The sequence below is a fragment of the Sciurus vulgaris genome (genome assembly GCF_902686455.1).
Source record: "Sciurus vulgaris genome assembly, chromosome: 11".
In the NCBI taxonomy this organism is placed as follows: Eukaryota; Metazoa; Chordata; class Mammalia; order Rodentia; family Sciuridae; genus Sciurus; species Sciurus vulgaris.
The window spans coordinates 115796693-115822115 of NC_136472.1; the positions used below are offsets into that span (position 1 = coordinate 115796693).

The window sequence follows — 25423 nt, forward strand, 5'->3', positions numbered from 1 at the left end:
TTTATTGAAATACACATACAGAAAAGTACACAAACATAGGTCAGCTTGAGGGTCTATGACAAGGGGACCTGCCCATGTAACCACTGTCCAGCACCTGAAGAGGCCCTTGTCCCACCCCACTCTGCCCTCCCTCCTTCCCAACGTGCCATTATCCTGAATTCAACATCACACAGCTTTGCTGGGCCTCATTCTGCTCTGCTCTAAATAAGCCACTGCTGACCTTAGAGATTATGGTGGGGCTCAAGTACAATCTGTGAAAAATACTCTGGAGATGTTACTGAGGGCACCTCAGCCATGTCAACAAGGCGAAGCATCTCTCTGAAGCAGACCAAGGATACCTTAGCTTCCAGAGAGAGCGGCCAAAGGTTTCCCACAGTGCCTCTCGCTCTCTTCCTCCCAAGACCGCAGGGATCCCTGGGAAAATGCCCCCCTGTCCTTCACCGTGTTTGTGCACCTACGAATAAGAAACCAGGAACGGGCTGGACGCTACCCACTTGGTGTCCTACTTGGTTAGATCATTGCTCACCTGGGTGGTGGGGCAGCTCAGGGGTTGGTCTCTGGGGCAGGGCTGGAGTGGGGAAGAAATCAGAGGGGGTTTCTTGTTGACTGAGAGTAAAGAGGGGGCCCAGGGGAGCCTTCTGGACGTTCTCTGTGGCTGTCAGCAATGCTCCCAGCAATCGGTGGTACTTTATTTCACCCGACAAAAACAGTCCTGATAACAGGCCTGTGAATCACACCATTCCTAATTACAGGGCTGACAAGTGGGAAGGAAAATGAAAGATAGCATGGCAAGCTGGCAGTGTGACTGGATTCCGACAGCAGCAGAAAACGGCTGCCCGAGCTTGCTTCACCCAGGCCCTTAACAGGCCTGGAAACCATTGCCTTTGACAGGTGGAGGCCTGGCCCGGTCAGTTCAGTGCAAGCCCTGCATGAAGTCAGGCCTGCAAATGTGAGCTGCACATGGGCCAGTAAGCCTTGCGCAGGGTTCTGTCCCATGCTCCTTCCAGAACATAGCCAGCATTTTTGGTGGCCAGCAGAGATGGGAGACCAGTAGAAAAGGGTGGATTCAAGGTGGAAATTCATTATCAAGAATACGAGCAACAACAGGTGTTGGCGAGGATGTGGGGAGAAAGGTACACTCATACACTGCTGGTGGGGCTGCAAATTAGTGCAGACACTATGGAAAGCAGTGTGGAGATTCCTTAGAAAACTTGGAATGGAACCACCATTTGACCCAGCTATCCCACTCCTTGGCCTATACCCAAAGGACTTAAAATCTGCATACTACAGAAATACAGCCACATCAATGTTCATAGCTGCTCAATTCACAATAGCCAGACTGTGGAACCAACCTAGATGCCCTTCAATTGATGAGTGGATAAAGAAACTGTGGTATATATATATACTATGGAATATTACTCAGCCATAAAGAATGATAAAATTATGACATTTGCAGGCAAATGGATGAAATTGGAGAATATCATGCTAAGTGAGATAAGCCAATCTCAAAAAGCCAAAGGACGAATGATATCGCTAATAAGTGGAGGTTGACACATAATCGGGGGGAGGGAAGGGTTAGAGTTAGGGTTAGGGAGGGGGGCAAGTATGGAGGAAGGAACTACTGTATAGAGGGTAAAGAGGGTGGGAGGGGTGGGGGGAAGGGAAAAAATAACAGAATGAATCAAACAACATTGCTCTATGTAAATTTATGATTATACAAATGGTATGCCTTTACGCCATGTACAAACAGAGAAACAACATGTATCCCATTTGTTTACAATAAAAAAAAAAATACAAAAAAAAAAAAAAAAAAAAAAAAAGAAAAAACAAGGTGGAAATTCAGTGCCTCTCAGCACCTGGTCTGTTGGTGACCCATAATGCCATGCAGGCTGAAGTTTGTGTCAGTAAAGGGGGCATTTGGATTACAAATGAGCACATCACCCTGAAACCTCAGACAGGCTTCTGTTTCCTTTCTTTATGTGATGTAGTCACCTTTAGAAGATCAGCTGTGACAAAAGTGGCCTGGTGGTAGTGTTGTGAGGAGGCCCAGCCCAAGCCTCCTGGGGCTTCCCAGCAGGTGTGTAAAGTGCCAAGGCCCACTCTAGGTTCTGTGTCATATCCCAACTCTGTAACCTCTGTGTGACGTATATAATACATATCGATTTTCCAACCATGTGATTTTTTTGCAATCCCTTTAAAATCTACATCGAATTTCCTACAACAACACTCTTTCAAATAAAATTGAAGTTAACCCTTTACATTGCAATCAAACTGTACTGGATGACACTCCTCTAGTGTTTCCTGTGTTCCAGGCACTGTCCTGAGTGCTCTCCAGGTACCCATTCACTTAACCTTCACAACATGTTTATGAAGTATATAGTATCACTTAGCCCCATCTTCCAGATGAGGAAACCAAGAAACAGAGAAGTTCAGTAATTTGCCTGTGGTTACATAGTTGGTGAGTAGCTGAGCTGGCACTAGGGTATGTGCTCCTAGTCAAAACGCTACTCCAGAGTTGTTCCCCCAGTTGAGATCCAAGGTGAAAGAGTCACACTAACTGAGCTTCTCTTCTTTGGATTCATCCATTCATTCATTTGATTGTTCCCTTTCAAAAAATTATTATTTTTTGACCATTTGTTATTAGATATCTTTAATTAAATATTTCCTGAACCCTGTAAGGACAAAATTTTATATGACCTAGTAATAAAGAGGAAGGCATTAGTGGCAAACATATAAAGACAACATATTATGTATTAAGCATTGGGCATAATTGCAGATACTCAGGTTATGTCTTCAGCCAGTAGATGTGGTTCCACTTTTGTGCAGCCTTTAAGCCCATAACTGACATTAAATAATGAATTATGCATAAGTACACAATGTTAACAATCAGAGTTATGAGCAAGCTTTTGGCAGGGTTGGCTTCTTCTGAAGCCTCTCCCCTTGGCTTATAGATGGCTCTTATCCCTACATTTCTTCATAGTCCTTTCCCTCTACAAGTTCTGTTTCCTAATTTCCGCTTACACAACATTCATATCAGGTCAGGTCCACCTGAATGACCTCATTTTAGCTTTATTATTTCTTTAAATATGCTATCCCCAAATGCAGTCACATTCTGAGGTACTATAGGTTAGAACTGATTTCAGCCCATAATGTATATTCTTGTGGCACCTCAAAAAATTATTTATTTAATACTTACCATGTGCCAGGCACTGCTATAGACTCAGTAGAGATATGGTGGAGAAAACAGATGGGAGGCAGAGCAGGGCCACAGCCAGAGCATTTTTGGAAAGGGAAGAGCAAATGCAAATATCCCCAGGTGAAAGTGGATTTGTTGAATTCAATAGGCAGGACAGAGGTCAGTATGGCCAGCTAGCATGGCCACTGGACACTGCTGGATCAGGCAATGCCAGGCCGAGGTGAAGAGTTAATATGTTATTACCAATAAACTGGGTATTGATAGAAGTGTCTACGGACTGTTTTCCTTGGGTCCACAGCCCGCCCCTGCAAAGGACTGAGGACAGCAGTAAGAAAGTCCATAAATTTAGAAGGGAAAAATTGACATCTATGTTTTTTCTAAATTCGGACAAATGTGTTATTTCTTTCAAATGAGGACTGTTGGCTACAAACCTTAGTAGCATTAGTCACACCTTTGACTCTCTCATTGATGGCATTACATTGTTGCTATAAAAACCACTTCTAAAAGTTCCTGTGATGTAAAGATGCACAGGTTACCATATCACAAAGACTACAAAATATTTTGATAACTGTGTTTCTGTGTAGTCATTTAAAAACCTTTATAATAAAGAAGTTTCACCTAGAAGTCATTGGATCATCAGAGACATGGTGACATGAGATTAAGGTGGTGTTTTAGCCATCTCTTTGGCTGCCATGACTAAAAGACCTGATAAGAACAATTTTAGAGGAGTAAAGTTTATTCAGGGGCTCACAGTTTCACAGGTCTCAGTCCATAGACAACCGGCTCCATTCTTTGGGGCTCCAGGTGAGGCAGAGCATCATGGCAGAAGAGTGTGGCAGAGGGAAGCAGCTCATATGATGATCATAAAGCAGAGAGAGACTCCACTCACCTGATAAAAATATATACCCCAAAGGCGCATCCCCAGCGACCCTCCTTCTCTAGCCACACCCTTCCTGCCTTCAGTTACCACTCAGTTAATCCCATCAGGGGATTCATTCACTGGTTATGTTAAGACCATCATAACCCAATCATTGGTCCTCTAAACCTTCTTGCATTGTTACATATGAGCTCTTGAGGGACACTTCACATCCAAACCACACTAGACAGTGCTATAGAGAAGATGGCATGATCTGCTTTAGCTTTTAAAAAGAGCTCCCTGGCTGTAGGGGAAGAGGGGATTTGACACTTGAGCTGTTTGCATAGGTCCTGGGAGGAAACTTTCCCAGTGATGACAAGAAGTAAACATTATTTGATCCATTTTAGCGATAAGGAGACTGGAATTCAGGTTTCAGGCAGTGTGCTCAGCTGGTGAATGGCAGATCTGGGATTCAAACGTGCATCTCTCTGACCCGCAGGGCAAGAGGGTCAGTGAATGCCTGTGGCAAAAGATCAAAGATGAACAATGTCTGCTCAGCCTCCTGACCCAGCTTGGACCTCTGTGCCCCACAACTTTACCCATGAATGACTTGCCAACTCCTTCATTCCTTAGTTCTGGACTTGCCTAAAATCTGCCCTCATAGGCAATAACATAGCCTTGTGCTGAGCCAACTAAATATTTCATGGGGATTTTAATTTAACTTTAAAGAAATTCATCCAACCCTGAGAATAGTCTGTCACCTCAAGAAATAGCACCAGGAACACGTGGACCTATGAATGACATTGCCACTTCCCCAGGAATGCTAATGCTCCTCTGGGCCTCTGCCTCCTGGAGCATCACCATGGAGAGACTCAGCCCAGGGAGCGTGGATAAATCCTACAAACCTGAGTGCACAGTGGTTGCAGAGACTTGATTGGGGCCTACTCTGTACAGGAAGTAGGCCTTCTTTGGGAGCTTGCGGGGGTGCAGGATGGCTTGACTGTGCGGTGTGCTTGTGTGCGTTGGCACAGGTGACAAAATGCATGTCATTTGCTATTCTCTTATCCTTGTCCCCCTATCCTGGTTCTGAAAGGAGGGAGAAGTGGTGGGGCTGTCACCCTCTCTCCCCTGTGGACAAGGACATCAAACATTTTACAGGTGCTGTGTGACCCTCTGAGTTTCTCCTTGGCCCCACCCGTGGCAGGCGGAGTGGGCAGACAGGCTGACTCATGTGGCAGGAGGGCAGATGTGCACACTCACGAAGCATGTTATTATGAAGTCTAAATGATGGCTCCTGCAGATGCGTGCAGGAGCCAGGAGTGGGAGTGAGCTTCCCCAGCTCCCGCAGATCCCACTGCCTCGCAGCTCGGTGACCCCAGTGAGTCACACCAAGTTCCCTGGGTAGCTCCATAGGTGGGGGTGGGAAGGGAAGAGAGATAGGCTTGCAGCAGGTAAATCGATCAAAAGACAAGAAGGGAGCAGATCATCTAATTTGAAATGAGCTTCTATGCAGATGTTAATCTGCTCAACGGGGCAGTAGAAAAGGAACAGGACTGGGCAGAAATTGGAAACAGCTCCATGGAGCTGGTCCTTCTGCTGGCCTCTGGCTCAGGTGGAGGCTATCATTCCATTCCTGGAGTGTAATTAACCCCCCTCTGCTGACAGCCGCCTTTTACAGGAGTGGAGGCTTTGGGCCGCTTGCGTGGCGCTGTCCAAGGTGTTAGAGAGAACCAGGATGTGGGCAGGGCAAGGGGAGAAGGGCGCACCCTAGTGGAGAGGATGAGGACTTGGGTCTGAGCGCATCCTGAGCACGGTTGTAGCATTCCAGCTTCCTGACAAAAGGCCTCCTGCATACCATGCAGCCACCTGTCAGACATCAGCCTGTTTCTGCAGCCAGCCAGACGGGGCTCAGAGCAGCCTTTCTTTAGGGGTTCCACTCCTTACTCTACACTGGTTGTTCCTTAGGGACTTAATGTGTGCTTACTTGGGGAACATCACCTTGCTTAGTGCAGCAATAAGAGAGCAAAGTGAACAGCCTTGAGAATCTGTACACGTGGGTCTGAAGTGATCTTTCTCCATGTCTAGCTGTGTGCACTTGAGCAAGTTACCAACTTCTCTGGGCCTCAGCTTCTTTGTGTGGAAACAGAGCTAATGACAACCTTGAAATGCTATATATGTTGAGTGTTTAAAAGACTTGGTCCATGCTTCAAGAAACATGTAGTCTAATGGGGAGATAAGACATGCTCTCCAAAGTCAACAGCAGCAATAACAGTAAGAGCTAACATTTGTTGAGAGCTGTTCTGTGCCCGGCTTAGACTTTGTATTTAATTCCCACTGAAGCTTCATGGGGATAGGAACAATGATTGTCCCCACTTTATTGGGGAAGACACTGCGGCACAGAGAAATTAAGGTCACACACTTATAAGTGGCAGAGTTAAAGCGTGAGCTCAGATCCCCTGTTATAACAAGGCAATTGACACCTCATGCCATGGTGGTGGTACAGGTCACTGCTTACCTCCTGTGACCACAAAGAAGTGTCAGGGCTTGTTCCTGGGAAGATGGTAGGGAAATCTTTTTTGGAGAAAGAAAACTTTGAATGGACCTTGGTGGGTAGGTGGAGTTGATGGTTGGATTTCCACAAGAAAATGTAACTGTAGATAAGTATGGTGTGTGATTGTGAGTGGTTGAGTGAGACTGACTGAGGGCAGGCTTTGGGAGAGGAGCGGTGGACATGGAGCTAACAGATAATTTTTTAAGAAGACGGATGGTTATAATGGTCATGGTGCAAAATGAATTTTACTAGAAAAATAATATGAATAGCTACTTATTGAGTGCCTATTTTGTGTCAGGCCCTGTCTTTGTGCACCATAAGTATGATCTCATTTAGCCTCACAATAACCCCAAGTTATTATCCCATTTTACAAATGAGGAAAGTGAGCCCGGAGAAGATATGAGACCTAGCCAAGGTCACGCAGTGATTAACTTGGCAAAGCTAGAACTTGATCCCAGTTTGGTTTGTGCCAGTGACCCAGTTAACGTAGTCACAGGACAGAGCATTGGAGGGGGGAGGAGCTGTGGCCCGGACATTGGCCTCAGTCAGGAGGCCCCTCAGGGGCTGGGGAGAGCCACCGGCAGGGAAGTTTGGCAGATAAGGGCTCAGAAGCCCCTCCTAGTCATTGTAGCATGGAGGTCCCTGCTGACCTTGGCCCAGGGACACTGGCGACAGTGAAATGTGAGGCAAGGAGGTGAGAGCAGAAGTCAGGATGGTCCTTTCTTGCCTCTCCTCAGCATTCTTTTGTCCTTTCACTGGAGCCCATTGATTTGTTGCAGGTTTAGCATGCAACCTCTGAAGACAAGCTGCCTGTGTTTGAATCCTGCCTCTGCTGCTTTTCCTGTGCAAGCTTGGGCAAGTCGCTCAATCTATCTGTGCCTCAGTCTCCTCATCTGTAAAGTAGAGATAATAATAGTAACCTACCTCACAAAGGCTCTGTGGGTGTTGAGGGAGATGACACATCTAAAGATTTAGTTCAGTGCCTGACATACAGGAAGTTGTTAGCTGTGTTATCACAAATCTGATCTCACAGGACATTTGCTGCTTAAAATCTTCAGAGCCTTCTAATTGCTCTTCAGTGTACCATACCTTTTGATCCCTGACTGCCTCTCCAGTCTCTTCATGCAGCATGCTCCTCCATACTAGGCTCTCTGGTCACCCCAGGCTTCTGCTAGCCTCTGGGAGGTGTGGTGCTCCCTCCTGCCTCAGGGCCTTGGCAAATGCAGTCCCTTCCACTGGCGATGCTCAGCCAGGCCTTCTCATAGGTAACTCTTATTCAGGTAACTGAATCTCACTATGGGAAGCCACTGTGGTCCCCCAGACTCTGCCAAGCCCCTGTGCCACCTTCTCATGATGTTGTAGTTGACTTTCTTCTAACACTTGACACAGGCAAAATTCTACAAAATTTTGATCTGATGTCTGTCTGCCTTCTTCACTGGACTGTGAACTCTCTTCTGTCAGGGGCCGTGTCTGTGTCTGTTTATCCCAGGATCCCAGCGCTTGCACACTCCCTGGTACAGGGTGAAGACAGGGTGTCTGAGCTTTAAAGAGGAGGGGTAGCAAGGAGGGGGCAGTGGACCCTGCAGGCAGCCACTGCCAACCCTGAGATCCCACATGCAAGGGCAGACTCCATGACATGTGCGTCCTGAAGGTTCCCATCCGTTCCACAATTTCATATCACCCTCACTCAAAATCCTCCACCCTAGCCCAGCATGCTTTTTCCCTCCCTAGAAAGCCATACTTGCTGGACTCAAGCTCCTTCCTCTCTGGGTGTCTCCAGATAATGCCAACCCTGTTTTCACAGCCTTGGGCCTGGCCTTGCTTGGAATTCTGCAAGTTCTTTCAATATACAGGGGCTCTCCAGAGACAATTACCTTGGAATGAAGGTTTCCAGGAGTGCTCAGTACAAACTTATTCTGTGTAGCGTTTTCTCATTCCAGCTGTAACCTCCCGAAGCTTTCCAGAGTTAAGTAACACAATTACAGAGTTAACTAAATGACAGCAGAGAGTGGGAGGCTCTATGGGGCCTGAGCAGCAATTGAAACAAGGTCTGAGGACTCCATGGCTTGTGAAGGAGGAGAAAGCTGTTGACCTGGACGGGCAGCCAGGGCTGGAGGCTGGAGGCATGAGAGAGGGGACAATAAAAAAAAAAAAAGCCTGAGAAAAAAGACCAGGAAGCTGATCAGAGACGGCCCAGTGGGTCTGAGGATTCATAAAGAGCTTGAAGAGTCCATTTAATCCACTCGCCCACAAGAGAACCATACAGTGCGGAAGAGGTAGGGAGAAGGACTGTGTTTCCCAGCTGGGCTTTGGTTTTTTTCCTAGAAATTTCCAAAGCATGGGGCAGTGTGAGGCCTGGGAGGGGCCTCATGTGGGTCTTCAAAGCCAGGCAGTACCACAGGGAAAAAACACCAGAGAGCCGGACATGGTGGTGTATGCCTGTAGTCCCAGCTACTCAGGAGGCTGAGGCAAGAGGATTGCAGGTTCCTGGCCAGCCTGGGCAACTTAGCAAGACCTGTCTCAAGATGGAGAGGACAGGGGATGTCTCTCAGTGGTAGAGCACTCCTGGGTTCAATCCCCAGTACTGCAAGAAAGCCAATACACCACCAAAGGTCGAGTGACCAGGGGTACTGTGCAGTCGGCACTGTACAGAGAACAAGCTTGCCCACCTCCAGACACACCTACAACTCACCATGGACTAAGTTTTCTCCAGAGGCCCTGTTGAGATCACCATTGTCAAGATCAGCATCACCCCATGGCCATTGCCATCAGCACTCATAGGCACTGTCTCTGTGCAGCTCTAGGGTGGGGGACGATTATTATCCCACTTTCTAGATGAGCAGACTGAGGCGGAAAGAAGTGAAATGACTTGCCTGAGGTCACACAGCAAGTAAGTGACAGAGTCCAAATAAGTTTGCCCCACACTCGTGGTTCCCAGCCATCCTCTTAATATGGCAGACTCTATAATTCATACTTCCGCTAAGCCTCTTCCACCACACTCTCTCTGACTCTAACATCATATCAACTGGCAGGCACTGTACCTATTTTACAGCTGAAAAAGATGAGTCCCAGAGAATGCGGAGGAATTGCTCGTGGACAACCAGCAAAGGCAGCCTCCTGCCCATGCCCTGTTCCATGTGAGCATGAGGGAGGAGACCCTGCGGGGCACCAGAGAGAAGATTTTGCCCAAAAGGGGGCAGCAGCTGTCTAAATAAAGACGTGAGGCTGACAGGGCCGGCTTTGTCTTATTCAGGTGGCCTGGGATCTGCCTCTACTATCAGAAGGCCTTCCTGTTGTTCTCAGGGAAGGCAGGTAGAAGCAGCAGGCTCAAGCGACAAAGAACGGGGCCCTGCAGTAAAGACACTGCCTTCCCTCCCTGCAGCCAGTCCCCGGAGGGGCTGTGACCACAATGGTGGTGGTCGCCTGACGGGCATTAAACTCCACAAGGCAGAGGAGTGTGTGTTTTGGAAGTCACCCCTAGGCTGGCTCCTGCCTGCCCTTCTCTTGTAAATTCCACTAACATCCAGGTGATAAAAGTGGGGCTTGCTCAGAGACAGCACTTAAAGTCCTTCAAGGAACATTTTCAATCAAAAAATGGGGAGAGGAGAGAGGCCTCTCTTGCCCAGGCAATGTCTTTACAGGCCCCTGTGTGTTTGCACACACCCCAGATGTGACCAGGACCTGACACGTGGAGTTCTCTGCCACTGCCCTACTTTGGTCTGTCTCTCCTTCTGACAGACCCCAGCCCTCTGGCTCTGGCTGTCCTGGCCTTTTCCGGTCCCCTGAGGTTCCATTTTCAGGCCTGAGCTCCTCAGATCATTTGCACCTTCCCCATCTTTCTAGATTTCCTCCTCTAAAATAAAATGCCCTAAAATAAGTAAAATAAATAAACCAATAAGTAAATAAAATGTCTCTGAATTAAAAAAAAAAAAAAAAAAAAAAAAAACAACAACAACAACAAAAAAAAACAGAACATCTCTAAAGTAAAATGTCCCTGCCTGAGGTCCACTGCTCGTCCCCACAGGCTCGGGCCCCACATCTGCTCCCCACCATTCCATTCTGCTGGCCTGACCGCAACAGAGCAGGGGCTAATTAGTCTAGGCCATACTTCCTCTAGCTGGGCAGAGCCAAGCACGGGCTTTATAGCTGGAAAAGAGCTTAGCAAGCTCTCTAGTTGAACCCTTTCATTTTATAGTTGAGGAGACCATTCCAGATAGGGAAATAACTTGCCCGAGGTCACAATGAGGTTGGAACCCAGCTGAGACAAGAGCCACTTGTCTGTCCTGTCCACTGCTCTTTGCCCTGGAGGGCAAACCCCTCCCTGCCCCACGAGAGGCTGGGGGATTGGAAGGCCTTGGACATGCTGCCCTTGTGGCTGACCGCCCTCTGCTTCCACTCAGCAGTTCTAGCACCCCGGCCCCTTCCTTGTTAGTTTGGTTTCATGGCACATTATCTCCTCATCTGAAGGCTGCTTTATAGTATAATGTCTTTTTAACTAAGGTGAAAATAAACGAGTGCACGTCTCTTGGAATAATCCAGTCCCGTGTGATTGTTCTGATACCCCGGGGTGCATCGAAGCCAAGGGAGATAATTACTGTTCTTCACCGAGTCAGTTAAACATAAGAAACAAGCACCGCCGAACCTCCAAGGTTTCTTGTAGTATGTTGCTGTCCTTTCTCATCTGCTTCCTGCCTTTTTGGTCCCCAACTTATCCTGAACTGGGGACAAAGGAAAGAGAGTTGAGGCTGGGGGCCCTGAGTCAGCAATGTGGGCAGGAGGAGATTTCTCTGCTCAGCCCAGTTTGGGGAAGCATCTATTTGTGACCAGACAGAAAAGCCCTGTCTGAGCTTGGGGCACGCGCTCTGCCTGGTGTGTGGTCATTCTGTGTGTATTTAGGAAAGAGGTCTGGCGGTGGGCTGTGCTCTATTCCCAGCTTCCTCTCCATATGGACATATGGAATTGTTTAGCATAATGTCATTGTTGGCCAACTTCTGTAAACTTGTGAAATGATTTCCAGCTTTTCATCCAAAGTTTGCCCTTTTTGGAGGAAAGCTGAACATGGGGAAAAGAAATTCGAGGATGGTATTGTTTACTTTGGCTAATTGATTTGCATTTAAGAAAAATAACCAGGGAGAGGACTGGATTCTATGCTTATCCTTTTTCCATTTTATCAGTTTCAGTTTTCTTAATGTGTTCTTCAGTCCAACTTTTTAAGCTCATTACCTTCTCCCAGTTTCCAGGCACGGTAGGGCTGCCATTTTCCAGCAATCCTGAGTGTTGGGTGGTGGCTGCACTGTTGGCCCTCCTAGTTGTTTCTGTGGCTCTGTGCTCATGCTCACAAGTTAAATTTGTCAGGGCCACGGTCATGGAGAGGCTAAGGTCCTGAAAGACCCAAGAAAGCCTCTAAAGAGTCCCCCAAATAAAGGCACTAGCAATCTTCTAATCAAACTCCTCTCTCTCCCCAAGCGTTGATTCATTTGATAGCAGTAATCAACACTCTCTTGGAGAAATACAGAATGAGTCACTCAGTTTCCATTTTGTATTAAAGATATCTTTCATCTGCACACCAGTTTCTTTTAAGGATGCCTTGACTTTATAAGTTCGTTAACCTGTGCCAGGTCAGGGCGTGGGACATGAATGAGTGTGGAGGATTGACTGATGTTTAGATGTAGGAGAAATTGACCTTCGCCCATGGATTTATCCTTCCTTTGCACAAATTGCAATTCCTTTGGGAGCAAAATGAGAACCAACTCGGCTCTCTTTTTACATTTTTTTGCATTTGTGTGTGTGGGGGGGCTCATTCAGAACTGATTGGCTTTTTTGTAGATTGTTGGACATTTCACTCGTCCTCATTTCTTTGTTCATCTTTTGCATGAGCTGATCTACTAGCATTAGAAAAAGGAGTTCAAAAAATTGAAATGTAAATTGCCAGAGGCTGCTCTGAAAGATAGTGTGTAGGTTATAAACATGATTCTTCAATATCAGTATAAGTTAGTCACCTGAGCAGCTTGTTACAAATGCAGAGTCCTGCAACCTACCAGCAGAATCAATCCAGGGTCTGAAAGGAGACTCTGGAATTCACATTCAGTTGGCCCAGCAGGTGATTCTGATGCAAGTGGCCCTATTGACTGCATTTTGAGAATCATGCTGGAGAAATGTAGGGACAGATCTAACGCTCTTAACTCCACGGTTTGTGGATCAGGTTAAGGAAACCTGGAGAAGCAAAGTGACTAGCCTTGGTTGGTTGACTGTTTTGTTAGGGCCCAGGGAACAGATCAATAGGAAATGAGCCTGCTTTCAACAGGATGTATTTAAATTGGATATAAGGAAGAACTCTCATCTTGATAGATAAGAGCTTTGAGGAAGCCTACAGCATTCCCTTTTCCAGAGAGTTCTAATTCAGACCAGGTTCTCATCAGAAGTGAACACTCAGTGTACAATTAGGAGGCGAAGGGAAAAGAAGGAAAAGCTCTTCAGAACAAATTTTGGTTATTTTGCTTTAAAGAGATCAGAGATTCTTCCTTTTGTTCTGCTAGTGACACCTGAATTTCCACCTGTGCAGCAATATAAGTGGCCAATTATCAGAAGGCCTAAATCCCAGCCCTGGCTTTGCCAAGGATGGGCTTTGTGATGCTGGGCCACTCACTCAATTTCTTGATGTCCCTTTCCTTTCTGTGAAACGAATGGGGTTGCATTAGATTGTTTCAGATGCCTGTGGTTCCCACATTTTTACCTTTCCCTCTTGAAGTATCTTACCTGCCAGAGGCACTCAGTGAAGCTGTGTTGACTGGACAAGTGAGTAAGTGGAATAAAACTCTTTGGTGTGGAGAACCCCAGAGCCTGTCAGTTCTCCACTCCTGAGCCCCTCCTCAGGGCAGAGCAATCTAGTAGTGATCCTCCTGCTTCTAAATCACCTGTGTGTTTAGAGGGGTCTAACTGTGAATGAACAAACACAAGCCAGCTTCAACATCCTGTCCTTTCCAGAGTTATTGTTCAGATCTGAGTTATATTGGCTTCTCCCCAAGCCAGGAAGCCAGACGGAGTAACCTCTCATCGGGGACAGCCTCTAGTCACAAGTTCCTGCACCCCACCTCACGTGGCCACCCCACTGATGGGATCTCTCTGTTCCTTTCAGAAAGCAGATCTGGCTGTGGCAGGCCTCACCATCACAGCCGAACGTGAGAAGGTGATTGATTTCTCTAAGCCATTCATGACGCTGGGAATTAGCATTCTTTACCGAGTTCATATGGTAAGAGACTTATTTTATAAGCATTTATGTCATTAAAGTTATTTGCATGCAAACACTGAGTTATATGGTAATAATGAGTGACTCACGGAAATATTTAGATTTCGAGACTTAAATGCAAATGTGCTGGGCTATTTTTTCCTCCATCAGCTGCAAGAACTTGCAAACAGGAGGGATGGAAAAGTCATACTTGTAAGCTTTCCAGTAAAAATGGCTTGTGCTTCACTGAATAGAGATGACCAAGAGAGTGATCTGTTAGCACTTGGTGCCTAGTCTGCTGCGACTGTCCTGTCAATCACACTTCTTCCTGGGGGCAGGGCTGAAGCCCAGATAAGTCACCCCAGCCTTCTCAAAGATTCCTCCGACTCCCAGATCCACTTTGTTCACTCTGAGCATTGTAGCTGGTGAGGGAATATAGACTTCTTCCTCTCCTGATTATTCGTATTCATGCACACAGACCAGATAATCTAATGTCATTTTTACCTGGCCTTCTTCACCACACCCCCTCCCCCATGCTCACCCAAAAAGATTTCTCTGGCTGGGTTGGCTAGAGTGAGCATCAAAATGAGTGTGTGAGAACCACCAATAGATCACTAAGGAAGGATATGACCCCGAATATCCTGGCTGGGTCATCTCCATAAGGTGGGTAATTGTTGTGCTACCAGCAAATAGCTGTCTTTATCTACTTTACCAAACTGGACCAGAAGAGCCTTTCTCTCCTCTTTTCATCCACACTGGCTCCAAGTATGTAGCCACATGGATTTCCCCAGCACTCTAGCTGCTTTTGGTGTCCACAGTTCAGTTGCCATGCCTATTTCTGTACATAACCTGGCACCAAGGGGCTGCCCAACAGAAAAGGACAGCATGCCTGCTGAAGTGACCCCAGCCCTAGAGAAAGAGGACCATTGCAGCCCCAGCTGCTCCCATTGCTGTAGCTGTTCAGGCATCAGAAGCCCACGTTTCTCCAGGAGGGTATCTCCTGCCATGGAGCCCACAAAACAGGCCCACTGTTCAGAGGAGTGCTGTCCTGCACTGGGCATTGTGTCCATCATCGTTACCGACTGGCTTGGGAAAAATGACCAGATCATCTGGAAGAAGCAATGGCATTGGAATCTCAAATGCCACAGGCTAAGATAGAAAGAAATGCAAAGATTTCAGAGTCAGGCTGTTATTAATGTCTGTTTTTGTGGAATAAGGTGCATTTGGATCCCTCTCAGCCAATGTCCTCCTCTAGTCCTCTTGATGATGATAGTTCCCATTTGTTGAGGACTTCCTATGTCTCAGACACTCTACCAGGTGCCGGTGACATGGGTTGCATTGTGCCCCCTCACCATACCTGTGAATGTGACCTTATTTAGAAATAGAATCTTTGCAAGTGTAATCAAGCTAAGATCATTCTGGATTACTGTGGGCCCCAATGCAATGAATGGTGTCCTTATAAGATGAGGGAAATTTGAAAACAAACATATAGGGGAGAGATGGGAGTGATGAGCAGCCAGGGTTGCTAGCACCCATCAGGATCCTCCCCTAGGGCCTGCACAGGGAGCCTGGCTCTGATTGATGACTTGGCTTTGGCCTTCAAGCCTCTAGAACTTTGAAATGAAAGATTTCTGGTATTTTAAGCCAGTCAGTTTTGGTACTTCATTTTGATGATCCTAAGAAACGTACATAGTGGTGTCATTCTTATGTTAGAAATGAGAAAACTGAGATGCAATTAGTTTAAAAACAAGGACAAGGCCACTTGCTAATAAGCCAAGAGGCAGGGTTCAAACTCAAGGACAGTGTGACAAGTCAGTGCTCTTTCTATGACCTCAGCTGCCACCCTCATGTTTTGCAAGTCCTTCTTCGTTGGATTCTCAGGACCGTTCTCTGAGGTGGCGGGCAGGTATCATAATCCCCAACTCACAGATAAGGAAGCTGGAGTCTTGCTTGCATGTGGGTCAGGGCAGGGCTGGGGTGAGGCCTGCTGTCTCCAGGACAGTGACAACTGTCAGCACTCCTCCCACGATTTTCCAGCCAGCACCCTTCTTTGAAGTTCCTCCTCCCTACACTCAGCCCCGAGGGAGCATCCAAAAGACATGGAGATGCACAGCCTTTCTCCAGACCACCCTGCTGTGGCTACGGTAGGCTCTGGCCTTGATTTCTTAATTAACACTGAGGGAAGAGTCCTGCTGGTGACCCAAAGACTTACCAGGAACCAGGCAACCAAGGACAACTGACCTGAGTGTTTCTACCACCTGGCAATGACTGTGGCTTCGCTTCTCTGAACATAGAACACCATTATCCTGAATACCAACTCTGGCAAGAACTATAGCCCAAGTCACCAACCCTCTGGTCATCCTAAACTGAATTATTGACCGTTTATTTCCTACCACCACAGACCTATCTCTGTATTAGTTCCCCTGCATTAGTTCCTGGGATATTAACTTTAATGTGTCAACTAGGCATTGCAGTAAAGGTATTTTGTAGGTATAATTAATATCTGCAATGAATTGACTTTAAGTAAAGGAGATTACCCTCAATACTGTGAGTGGCTTCATCCAATAAGCTGAAAGCCATGGGAGGCAAAACCTCAGGTCTCCTGGAGAAAGAATTCTGACCCAAGGCAATGATGTAGACATCCTGCCCATTCTGGTCTGTTCACCTTTTGGACTAAGCAGCTCCCCCAACATGTGAGATAGATAGATAGATAGATAGGATACATATATATATATATATATATATATATATATATATAATTGGTTCTGTCTCTGTGGAGAACACTGACTGACAGTTCCCCAGCCTGGCCTGGATTCCTCCTTCTTCTGGCCTCCCCTTAGAGACCCCAGTATGCCACATGGCTGCTCAGATCTGATTTATAACAGGGCCAAACTGATCAAAATATGAACTCTGGCATGAACAGCTTACAATGAACAGAACTAACAGTTTATGCATTTATTCAACAAATATTTATTGAGTACATTCTGTGTGCAAGGCACTATGCTTAGAGAGTACCAAAAAGTCAGCTCAGGAGAGAACGATTCTGGATCTAGTAAAGCAGAAGAGACCTGGTAGAGATTGAGTCGGAGATGAATTTTGCTGTATCTGACCCAAAGAGGCCTCAGCAGGAATCTCTAATGCTGAAGTGTAGACAGGTGGAATCTACCACCAGAGCCTAAATCAAAAACAACACAGAGAAGCTCTCTCCAATATGCTAAGGGAATTAACGTTAAGTACTGGGTGTTTATTATTTTGTGAATCTTCTCTAATTGATGGTTATCTTTGAACAAAACTGTGCTTAATTTCATTTATCATTTACAAGAATACAGAATTTCTCTCTCAGTTCTATATCTATGAGGTCACCTGACTGATGAGCAGTTGTCACCAAAATGTGAGCATCTGGTGGCAATCATACCTGTGTGCAGAAGTAGAAATCATTAACTCAAAGTGAAATGCCTCATGAAGAATTATTTTTAATTACTTATTTTTAAATTGATACATCAAAGCATAAACATTGTACTTATTAATGGAGTCCCATGGAGGTCCATTACCTGCATATGTTATGTAATGTAATTTCTAGTTAAGAATCATAGCCAAAGCCTCCAAAATCATAAGTGATAGCAAATGTGTCTCTGAAATGTAAAGATAACCAGAAATAATTTGTTAATTTCCAACAATCTAAAGTTATCTGGGCTTTTTCATGAACATGGATCATGAGTTGATTATAGGATACTTTCCTTCTTCCCAACATCAGGATATAGTCTCTGTTTCTGAGGAGATATCTCTAGGACCAAAATAAGAAGAATGTTTTCCTCCTTTTACCTCCTACTCCCTGCTACTTGACAGGGCAGCTGAGGAGTCTGGCTTTGGCATTTGTCCCCGTTGACATGTCTCGCTTTTAAAAACTCTCTCTGTTCTTAGCATCCCAGTTGCCATTTTCTCCTGGATTCCCTCGTGCCTTCTCATCATTTTGGTTGACCCCTTTCTCTTCTCCTCTCTCTTCTCTCTGTCTCCCTCCTCCCTGGATAATCTCATCCACTCCTCATCTGTGCCTCCACTTCAGCCTCACCTCTGAATTCCAGGAGTATATTTCTCATTCATTACTATAGCTCTTCACCTGGAAGTCTCACAGACCACCCCCTGCAAATAGCATCACAACTGCATTCCGTATACTCAAACGTATTCCTCCTCCTGCACTCTGAACCTCCTCAGGTAATGGCATCTCTGTCCAGTAACCAGGTCGTTCTGCACTGTCCTCACCTCTCATCTCGTCTCCTACGTAATTCTCAAGCATGCTTCATGTTTCCTCTCTAACCTGAACTGTAGGCTGAGTGGGAGGCACGTTAAAGGGAAGGTAGACCCTTCTCAGACTGCAGATTTTTGTATTTTTGATATGAAAAATGTAATCATCTTAAACCTGCAGTATTTACTGGATAGGTATGAAAGGAAGAAGGAAGAAGGAGGTCTGAAGGAAGGGAGGAAGGAAGGAAGGGGGGGAGGGAGGGAGGAAGGAAGGAAGGAAGGAAGGAAGGAAGGGAGGGAGGGAGGGAGGGAGGGAGGAAGGAAGGAAGGAAGGAAGGAAGGAAGGAAGGAAGGAAGAAATGTTTGGTAGGTCCTAAATCTAGTGATGCTGAGGTCAGTGAGCTCCATCCTTTCCTCTGTAGATCCTATTGGGCAGCATTGAGCCCCAGCAACCTGGATTTCTGTTAGGGGTCCCACAGGGCCAGTATTCCAGGAAGCAAGATGAAGGCCTTAAAGAGATTCTCTTTTTCCTTTTGGTCTTTTCCCCCATCGGTCTTGAGAACAAAAAAGAAATGGGAGGCAGAGGTTTCAGGCAACCCAGATCCATCTTCTGCTCAAGTCTGACAGAGTTGCCAACTCAGCCTGTTGTCTTTTCCCTGCAATACCTACATGTCCCCCATACAGCACAGCCTCCACCTGAGAAGGTATCGGGGTCCCTGGTGGGGGCCAGATGTGCTTCTAGGCCATATGTAAGTGGCTCAGTCTTTGGAATCTGCAGTGTCCCCTAGTACGCTGAGGATGGGAGTCAAGTGATAGAATCTACAAAGTTCAAGAGTCTTTATTTCCCTGCAAATTAGCTTAGTTCTTACTGAGAAGCTCGGTATTTGGTCTTGCAGTATAACTCCAAGGGCATTTTGCTTTCGAGGGTTTTATGACATTGCTGCATACTGTAAGCTCTCAAATATCTGTGTTAACGGAGGGGAGAAGAGCATGGGAAAATAAAAACATTTCTACTTGACATCAGCATATATCATGCACTTTTCTGTCTCTCCCCCCCCTCACCCGCTGCAGCAATTTGCCTAATGATGTTTTGCCCAGACTAATATTAAAATAAGTTTGTATTCCTCCAGCACACCCTGACTGCCATAGCAAGGCATCATCAGAGTGTGCCAGAACCAACCTGGGAGTCAACATTTGGCCCATACAATCCCCCAAGGGATAAATCTCTTCAGGATAATTTAGTCTTGGCCCCATCAGGGCGCCTGCATATGTCTAAGATATTTGTATGTTGACCAATGGCTCTTACCTTTGGAAACATTTTCCCATACAGACTGTAGTTGACTATAGCAATATTTCAAAGCAGATAGTGTGATTCCCATCTTACAGGGGTCTGGGGCTCCATGAGTCCAGCCAGTGCAGTGGAAGAGGGGAGGGAGCACAGGAGTTCCAGGGTCACTGAAGCAGGTTTTCTGTCTCTTAAGTCCCAGGCACTTCTAGCTACCTGTCTCGTGGGAGCGGGTCCATGGCTAGTGGCTATCTTTTTTTCAGTGTCAAGGTCATGCATTAGATGATCTTTAAAGATCCTTTCCTATTGGAGGACATTTTACTATGTATGATTCTGTGTTAGGTCCCAGTCCAGCCAGAGTATCTGAAATTCACAAAAAAACATGGGCTGACCATTTCCACCCCCCATACCATCATTCCACTCTACCATTGATTAAGCAACAGAAAATGTTCATACCCTTCTTATCTCACAGCTAGACTTTTCTCTCTCAAGAAAGTTAAAAAATAAAAATCAGATAGTGATTAAAAAGTGAGAGAGAAATAAATGCCAACATTAAATGAATTCATGGCATTTGCTGGATATATTACTCGTTTTTTCAAGAAGGTCTGTTTCATTTCAGAAAGACTGTCTAGGAAAATGGAGAACAGTGCTAAGTAAACCAGTGAATCATTTCTAATACTGCTTAATACTCTGTTATAAGGAAATAGAAAATGAATAGTGTTCTATTCCTTAAAGCTAAGTAACATGATAGCCCGTCTAATGGAAATATGGATCCCTGAATGTATAATCATTCTAATATTGGTTATTTATTAAGTGCCTCTGTCTCAAGAAGCTCAAGGTGTCTTATCAGTATTAGTTTAGTAATCCTCACAATTACCGTTCATGGGGATCATGGCGTTCCATTTTATGGAAGAAGAAAATGGCACCCAAAGATGTCGAGTGGCTTGCCGGGACCACTCAGCAAGTCAAGGTCAATGCCAGGACAAGAACTTGGGTCTCCTCACACCAGATTCCCAACCAGCAAAGTAAAAACAGATATGGTAGCTTGTGGGTCATGTAGGCAACAAGCCATCTGGTTCTTATATGTGGAGAGGAATTAATTGCTTACTTCCCGTTCTTCTCTTGGAATCGAAGGTAAGTGCATGCAAAACTGAATTACGAGAGACAACCCACTGCCAACCTCTTTGGGCAGGCTGTCTGTGAGTTCCTGCAGCGGATTAAGAATTACCCCCTTCCACCCCTCCCAGGAGTCATGGAGAGACTGTTTCTTCCCTCTTCAGCCCTAGAGAGTATTTTATTGACCATTGATCACTGCTGGCAGTTGACCATTTAACAAGAAACCTCTCTATAAATTGCCAGTTAATACTAAAGTCTGTCAAAAATCACATGAAGGACATGACAACCATCTGGAGAGGAGATGGAGCATAGGGAAGAAAGAGAGTTGATATCATTAGTTTTTGAGTAGGAAAATGGGGTATACAGCCCTCATACAGATCCAAGAGAGCAGCCACACGTCTGATCCACTGTGATGGTAAGTTTGCGGCGGAAGGCTGAAATGGAACAGAGTTATAAATGTAGTCTGTTAAGAACCATCCTTCCAGAAGAAATTCCAGGATTGCCCCAATTTCTTCCCCAGAAAGCCCTAGGGGAACCGTCATGATTCATGTTTTACAACCCATAAAAACTCCAGGAGTTATGGAAAGTGACTGTAGCCAGATGACATTTGTCCCCCAAGTATTTTTAGTGTCACCCTATGGCAGAAAATAGTAATCCTTGTTCATTGAGGAAGGCCTGAGTATAAAAGAGTGTTCCCTCCTCTGTCACATACCCTCTCCCCCTCCTAAGTTACTCATGGCTGCCATTAGATAAAGGGAAGCAGACACGCATGTCGACCTTACCACATGGTAACTTACTTAGTCCTCAAAACAACCCCATGAGGTAGGTTTTATTATTACCCCATGTTACAGAGGAAGCCAATCAGGAGGTTAGGCCACTTGCCCAGCATCTCACCACTTGGAAGTTTGTAGAGCCAGGTTTCAGTCCTGGGGAGTCTGACTCTAGAGTTTGTGTTTTAATTCACCACCTGACCTGCATTATCTTGTTCTAGGCCCCATGCATTTGGCTCCAGACTCTGGGAAAGTAATTGCATTTTTACCATTATAACCATTTCCTCTGGTACACATAGAGTGAGGTAACAGTGAGCTAACAGAATTTGTTTTAAGAATAAAAGGAATTTTTAGCATGTGAGGGGAGTTTAGTGCCACCTCATAACTCTATGGGCAGCCCCACTGCTACATTGCTATCAAAGGATGGGAACACAGCAGAATCATGGTCAGTTGGTGACCAGTCCTTTGGGTCTTTCCCATCATCAAAGAGCATCAAGGATGTTGACTCTAATACGGTCAGTCTGAAGCACAGTCCAAAAGCAAGTTAGTTCTAATTTTGCTGCCATCTAATTTTCAATTCCGTCAACAGGGCTTGACCTGTCCTTGACATTGAAGCATATATCTATATCTATTTATCTACATAAAACACCACTTATCTACCTCCAAAGTGGTTGTATTCACCAGAAGGAACTGGCCCAACTTGTAGTCAGCAGTTATATTGATTGTATAAATCAATACAAATGTCTATAAATACAACAGAGTCACAGTAAATGATGATGAGTATAAATAAATAACATTTACGAGTACTTTAAGGGGTTCAGATAAAGTAGGTTGGGATTCTGCTGGCACTGGGGGAAGGAGTGGGATTAATTAGGGAGTTTATTGGAACAAGTTGCAAAATTAAAAGGAGAGGAAGATTTGGTACAGCTGCCATTTGAAGGAAGCAAGTATAACATGCCTATGGCACAGCTTGATGAACGAGAACCAGAGAAATTGAAGCCATCACCAGTTATTGGAGCAGGGCACTTAACCTCCCTGGGTCTCAGTTCTTCCATCTGTCAGTATGGAAGATTGGGTGTTGAAATCGAGAGAAATAGTGAAACTCTTTGAGTTCTTCAGAAGAAAAGAGTCACCATCATACATCCTTTGGGTTCAGGAAAAGCTATTATTTGGAACAAATGCCTATGGTATGTGACATCTGATTTGCTCCAAGTGCCGGTAACTCAGGTGTCCTTTGGGAAGGAAGCAATCCAAAGCATTCGCATAAAAAAAAACAAAAACAAAAAAAGTAAGCATTGAGAATCCTGCAGGGAGCACACTTCTCTTTGGCATCATCTCAACAAGTTGAGCCAAGGCTGTAACAACCCCAGACTCAAATCTCAAATGACCGCCCCGTTCTTCCTTTTCTGGTTGGCGTCAAGCAATCACATGTGGAATCAGATGTTGCCTTGCCAACATGACTGATACGTTTCGAGTGGAGCTGTGTTTATGTCTTGGTCCTTGTTTGTGTGATGTTCTGTTTTATAACTTCAGTCTCCAAGATTTTTTCCCATGGCTGTGCATCATTCCTTATCACCCATAACCAAATATGGCAGCCTTAAATAGTGTTGTCATTTTCCTCAATTTCACTCATTGTGATATAATCAGGTATAGATTTCTGACATTGAGCATCTAATGGGGTTTCAGATTCAGAAAGCAACAATAAAAGATGTTCTGGGCTTTTTTTTTTTTTCCTCCTGGATATTTTTCAATTGAGAGATATAAAGTGAAATAGTCCTGAGTGACAGGGCGCATGGGTTTCACATACATTTGCCCAGAGAAAGTCTGGGGTTAAGAGGGACCCCAGGAATAGACCAACTAGTGACTTCTGCTGCAGTAGGAGCACAGACAGGACCAGCTCCTTTGTCCCCTTCTAGACTCTACATATGTCTTTTGCACTGTCTATGTCTTCCTGTGCCTGCCACTGGTTCTTGGGATGATGAAGAAGACACAGCCCATGATGGACACCAGAATCACCAAACAAGGACTATGATTCTGCTGCTCTTGAGCCCTATTTCCTGTTAGAGGATTTATGTAATGGTGGGATCAGACATGCTCAAATGGTCTCCCCATTCTGCTCCTGTTCCCTTTCCTCAGTCACTAGGCCTTGTCCCTCAAATTATTTCATTTTCCCAGTAAATCACCTGAGTAGACTATGCAGATCAAGCATGTATGCACCACATGGAAGATATTTGCAATTTCCTTCAAAGGGCTCTTCTCTTGACCTAAGCCATACTGTGAAAGAAAACCAGTGTGAGAAAGACCACCGAGAGGTCCCTGTCACATTGCTAAAAGGCCACAAACCCCAAGAATAGCTGCCCAGTTGACAGGGATAAGTTACTGACATCTTCTCTGTGCCCCCTCTGATCTGTTGTCTCAAAGGATAAAGTAATCTGTTCCCCAGTTGATTCAGGAATATGCCCACTGGCATTCTGAAAGAAAAAAGAAAAAAGAAAAGAAAAGAAAAACCATCCAGAAGAGAAGGTGAAAATCACTCATGACTGGGTCTGTGGGAAGACAGCAGGACCATGCACAACTGTCTCCCACCTGCCACATATGTGCCTACGGGGACGTGTATTGCCACTTTGAGTTTTTCAGCTTCCTTGAGCTTCTTGTGAATAAAGCAGGCTCTGAGAGCTGGTTGAGTTCAGCTCAGTATTGGCCTAGGTGGTTCCCATTTGTGTTTCTGAGGAGCCCACGATAAAAATGATGCACCTGGATATTGATGGTAGGTTATTGCCTTGATAGATATCATCTTGAAATTGAAAGTTCACCTGTTCACAGAACACCCTGAACTTAATACTGATTTCCAGTCCTATCTTTGGACTGACGTTCTGGATTCCTGAGATCATAAAAGCGTAGCATTTTCCATTTAGAAAGGTCCTTGGGGAACATCTAGTCCAGTGGTTTCAGAGTAAATGGAAGAAGCAAGCCTGGCAGAAGATCAAGTCAGCAGGCAGGAGCTGGAGAGAACACGCCCTGTCTACAGTGGCAACACCGTTCAGCTCCAATGCTGCTAGATCTCCTGTGTTGTTTGTTTTTATATGTATGAAATCTAGATTTTTATGTGAAATCTCCTAATCATTTAATACTGGCAACTAATACAAAATGAAACACTGCTAGATCGACAAATGGGCAAACAAGTCCGTGGGCTATATTTGGTCCACAGGCCACCAGTGGGTTTGTTCTCATCTATCCCAGCTCCAGCTGCGTCCAGAGAAGACCAGGGACTTGCCCAAGGTCACACAGCTAAAGGCGAGGCAGACAGCTTAACTCCATCCTTTTTATTCCATTTTGCTTTCCTGCAAAAAAAAAAAAAAAAAAAAATGGCAGGGATCTGGCATCTGGTTTTCGTTTCTGCAGACCTGACAGCTCATGGGTGCTGTCTGAGCTGTGCACAGTGGCAGCAGTGAGGGGCACTGGGGACTGGTCCACTTTCCCAGCACAAAGCCTAGAAAGTCATATGCTCGTGCTGTTGTTCTGTTTCATCTGCTGAATTTGGGAAGGGAGGTGTGTGGGAGCAGCTCCCACTAAACTTTCATTCCCCCAGCATCATTTAAACCAATCACTCAGAACCCAAAGAAATTTGGGGGCCAAACCCACATATGCCATACCCTCTGCCCTGCCCTGCCCAAGGGCCATTTTGACTGAATGTGTATGGTGAATCTTGTTTTCATCTCCATTTCTAGGGACGCAGACCCGGCTATTTCTCCTTCCTGGACCCCTTTTCTCCCGGTGTCTGGCTCTTCATGCTCCTAGCCTATCTGGCTGTCAGCTGTGTCCTCTTCCTCGTGGCTCGGTACTATCCGTTCCCCTTCCCTGTCCTCACACCGCCACCTCGTGTCCACCTCTGGAAACTGCATGGGGCAGGGGGTGGGGTGGAGGAGACGGGTGGTTAAGAGGACACTGGCCAAACTAGAGGGCTGGGAGAGGGACTCGGGCCTGAAGTGCTCTCTGCGCAGCTGTCGACCTCACACTACCCATTCATTCATCTACGTGTGCGTCCCCTGACTTGCACAGTGCAGACCGGTGAGCTTGTCTGGATTTGCTTCTGCACTTCTGACTCTTGCCACCTCCAGCTCTCTGGTCTCCGGCCCCCTGCTAGTGTAGGAGACTTGGGAAGGGAGGAAGGGAGGAGGTGGC

At 45.8% G+C, this 25423-nt stretch overlaps 1 protein-coding gene across 10 annotated transcripts in view; it reads left to right on the forward strand.

The window, feature by feature from the left end:
* Positions 1-25423, forward strand: part of GRIK4 (glutamate ionotropic receptor kainate type subunit 4) — a 410374-nt gene that overhangs the window by 357984 nt on the left and 26967 nt on the right. For all 10 annotated transcript variants that reach the window (XM_079103138.1, XM_079103145.1, XM_079103144.1 and 7 more), the window contains 2 exons: positions 13739-13852; positions 24970-25079. In XM_079103138.1, the coding sequence (XP_078959264.1) occupies positions 13739-13852; positions 24970-25079 (224 nt within the window). The remainder of the gene's footprint in view (positions 1-13738; positions 13853-24969; positions 25080-25423) is intronic.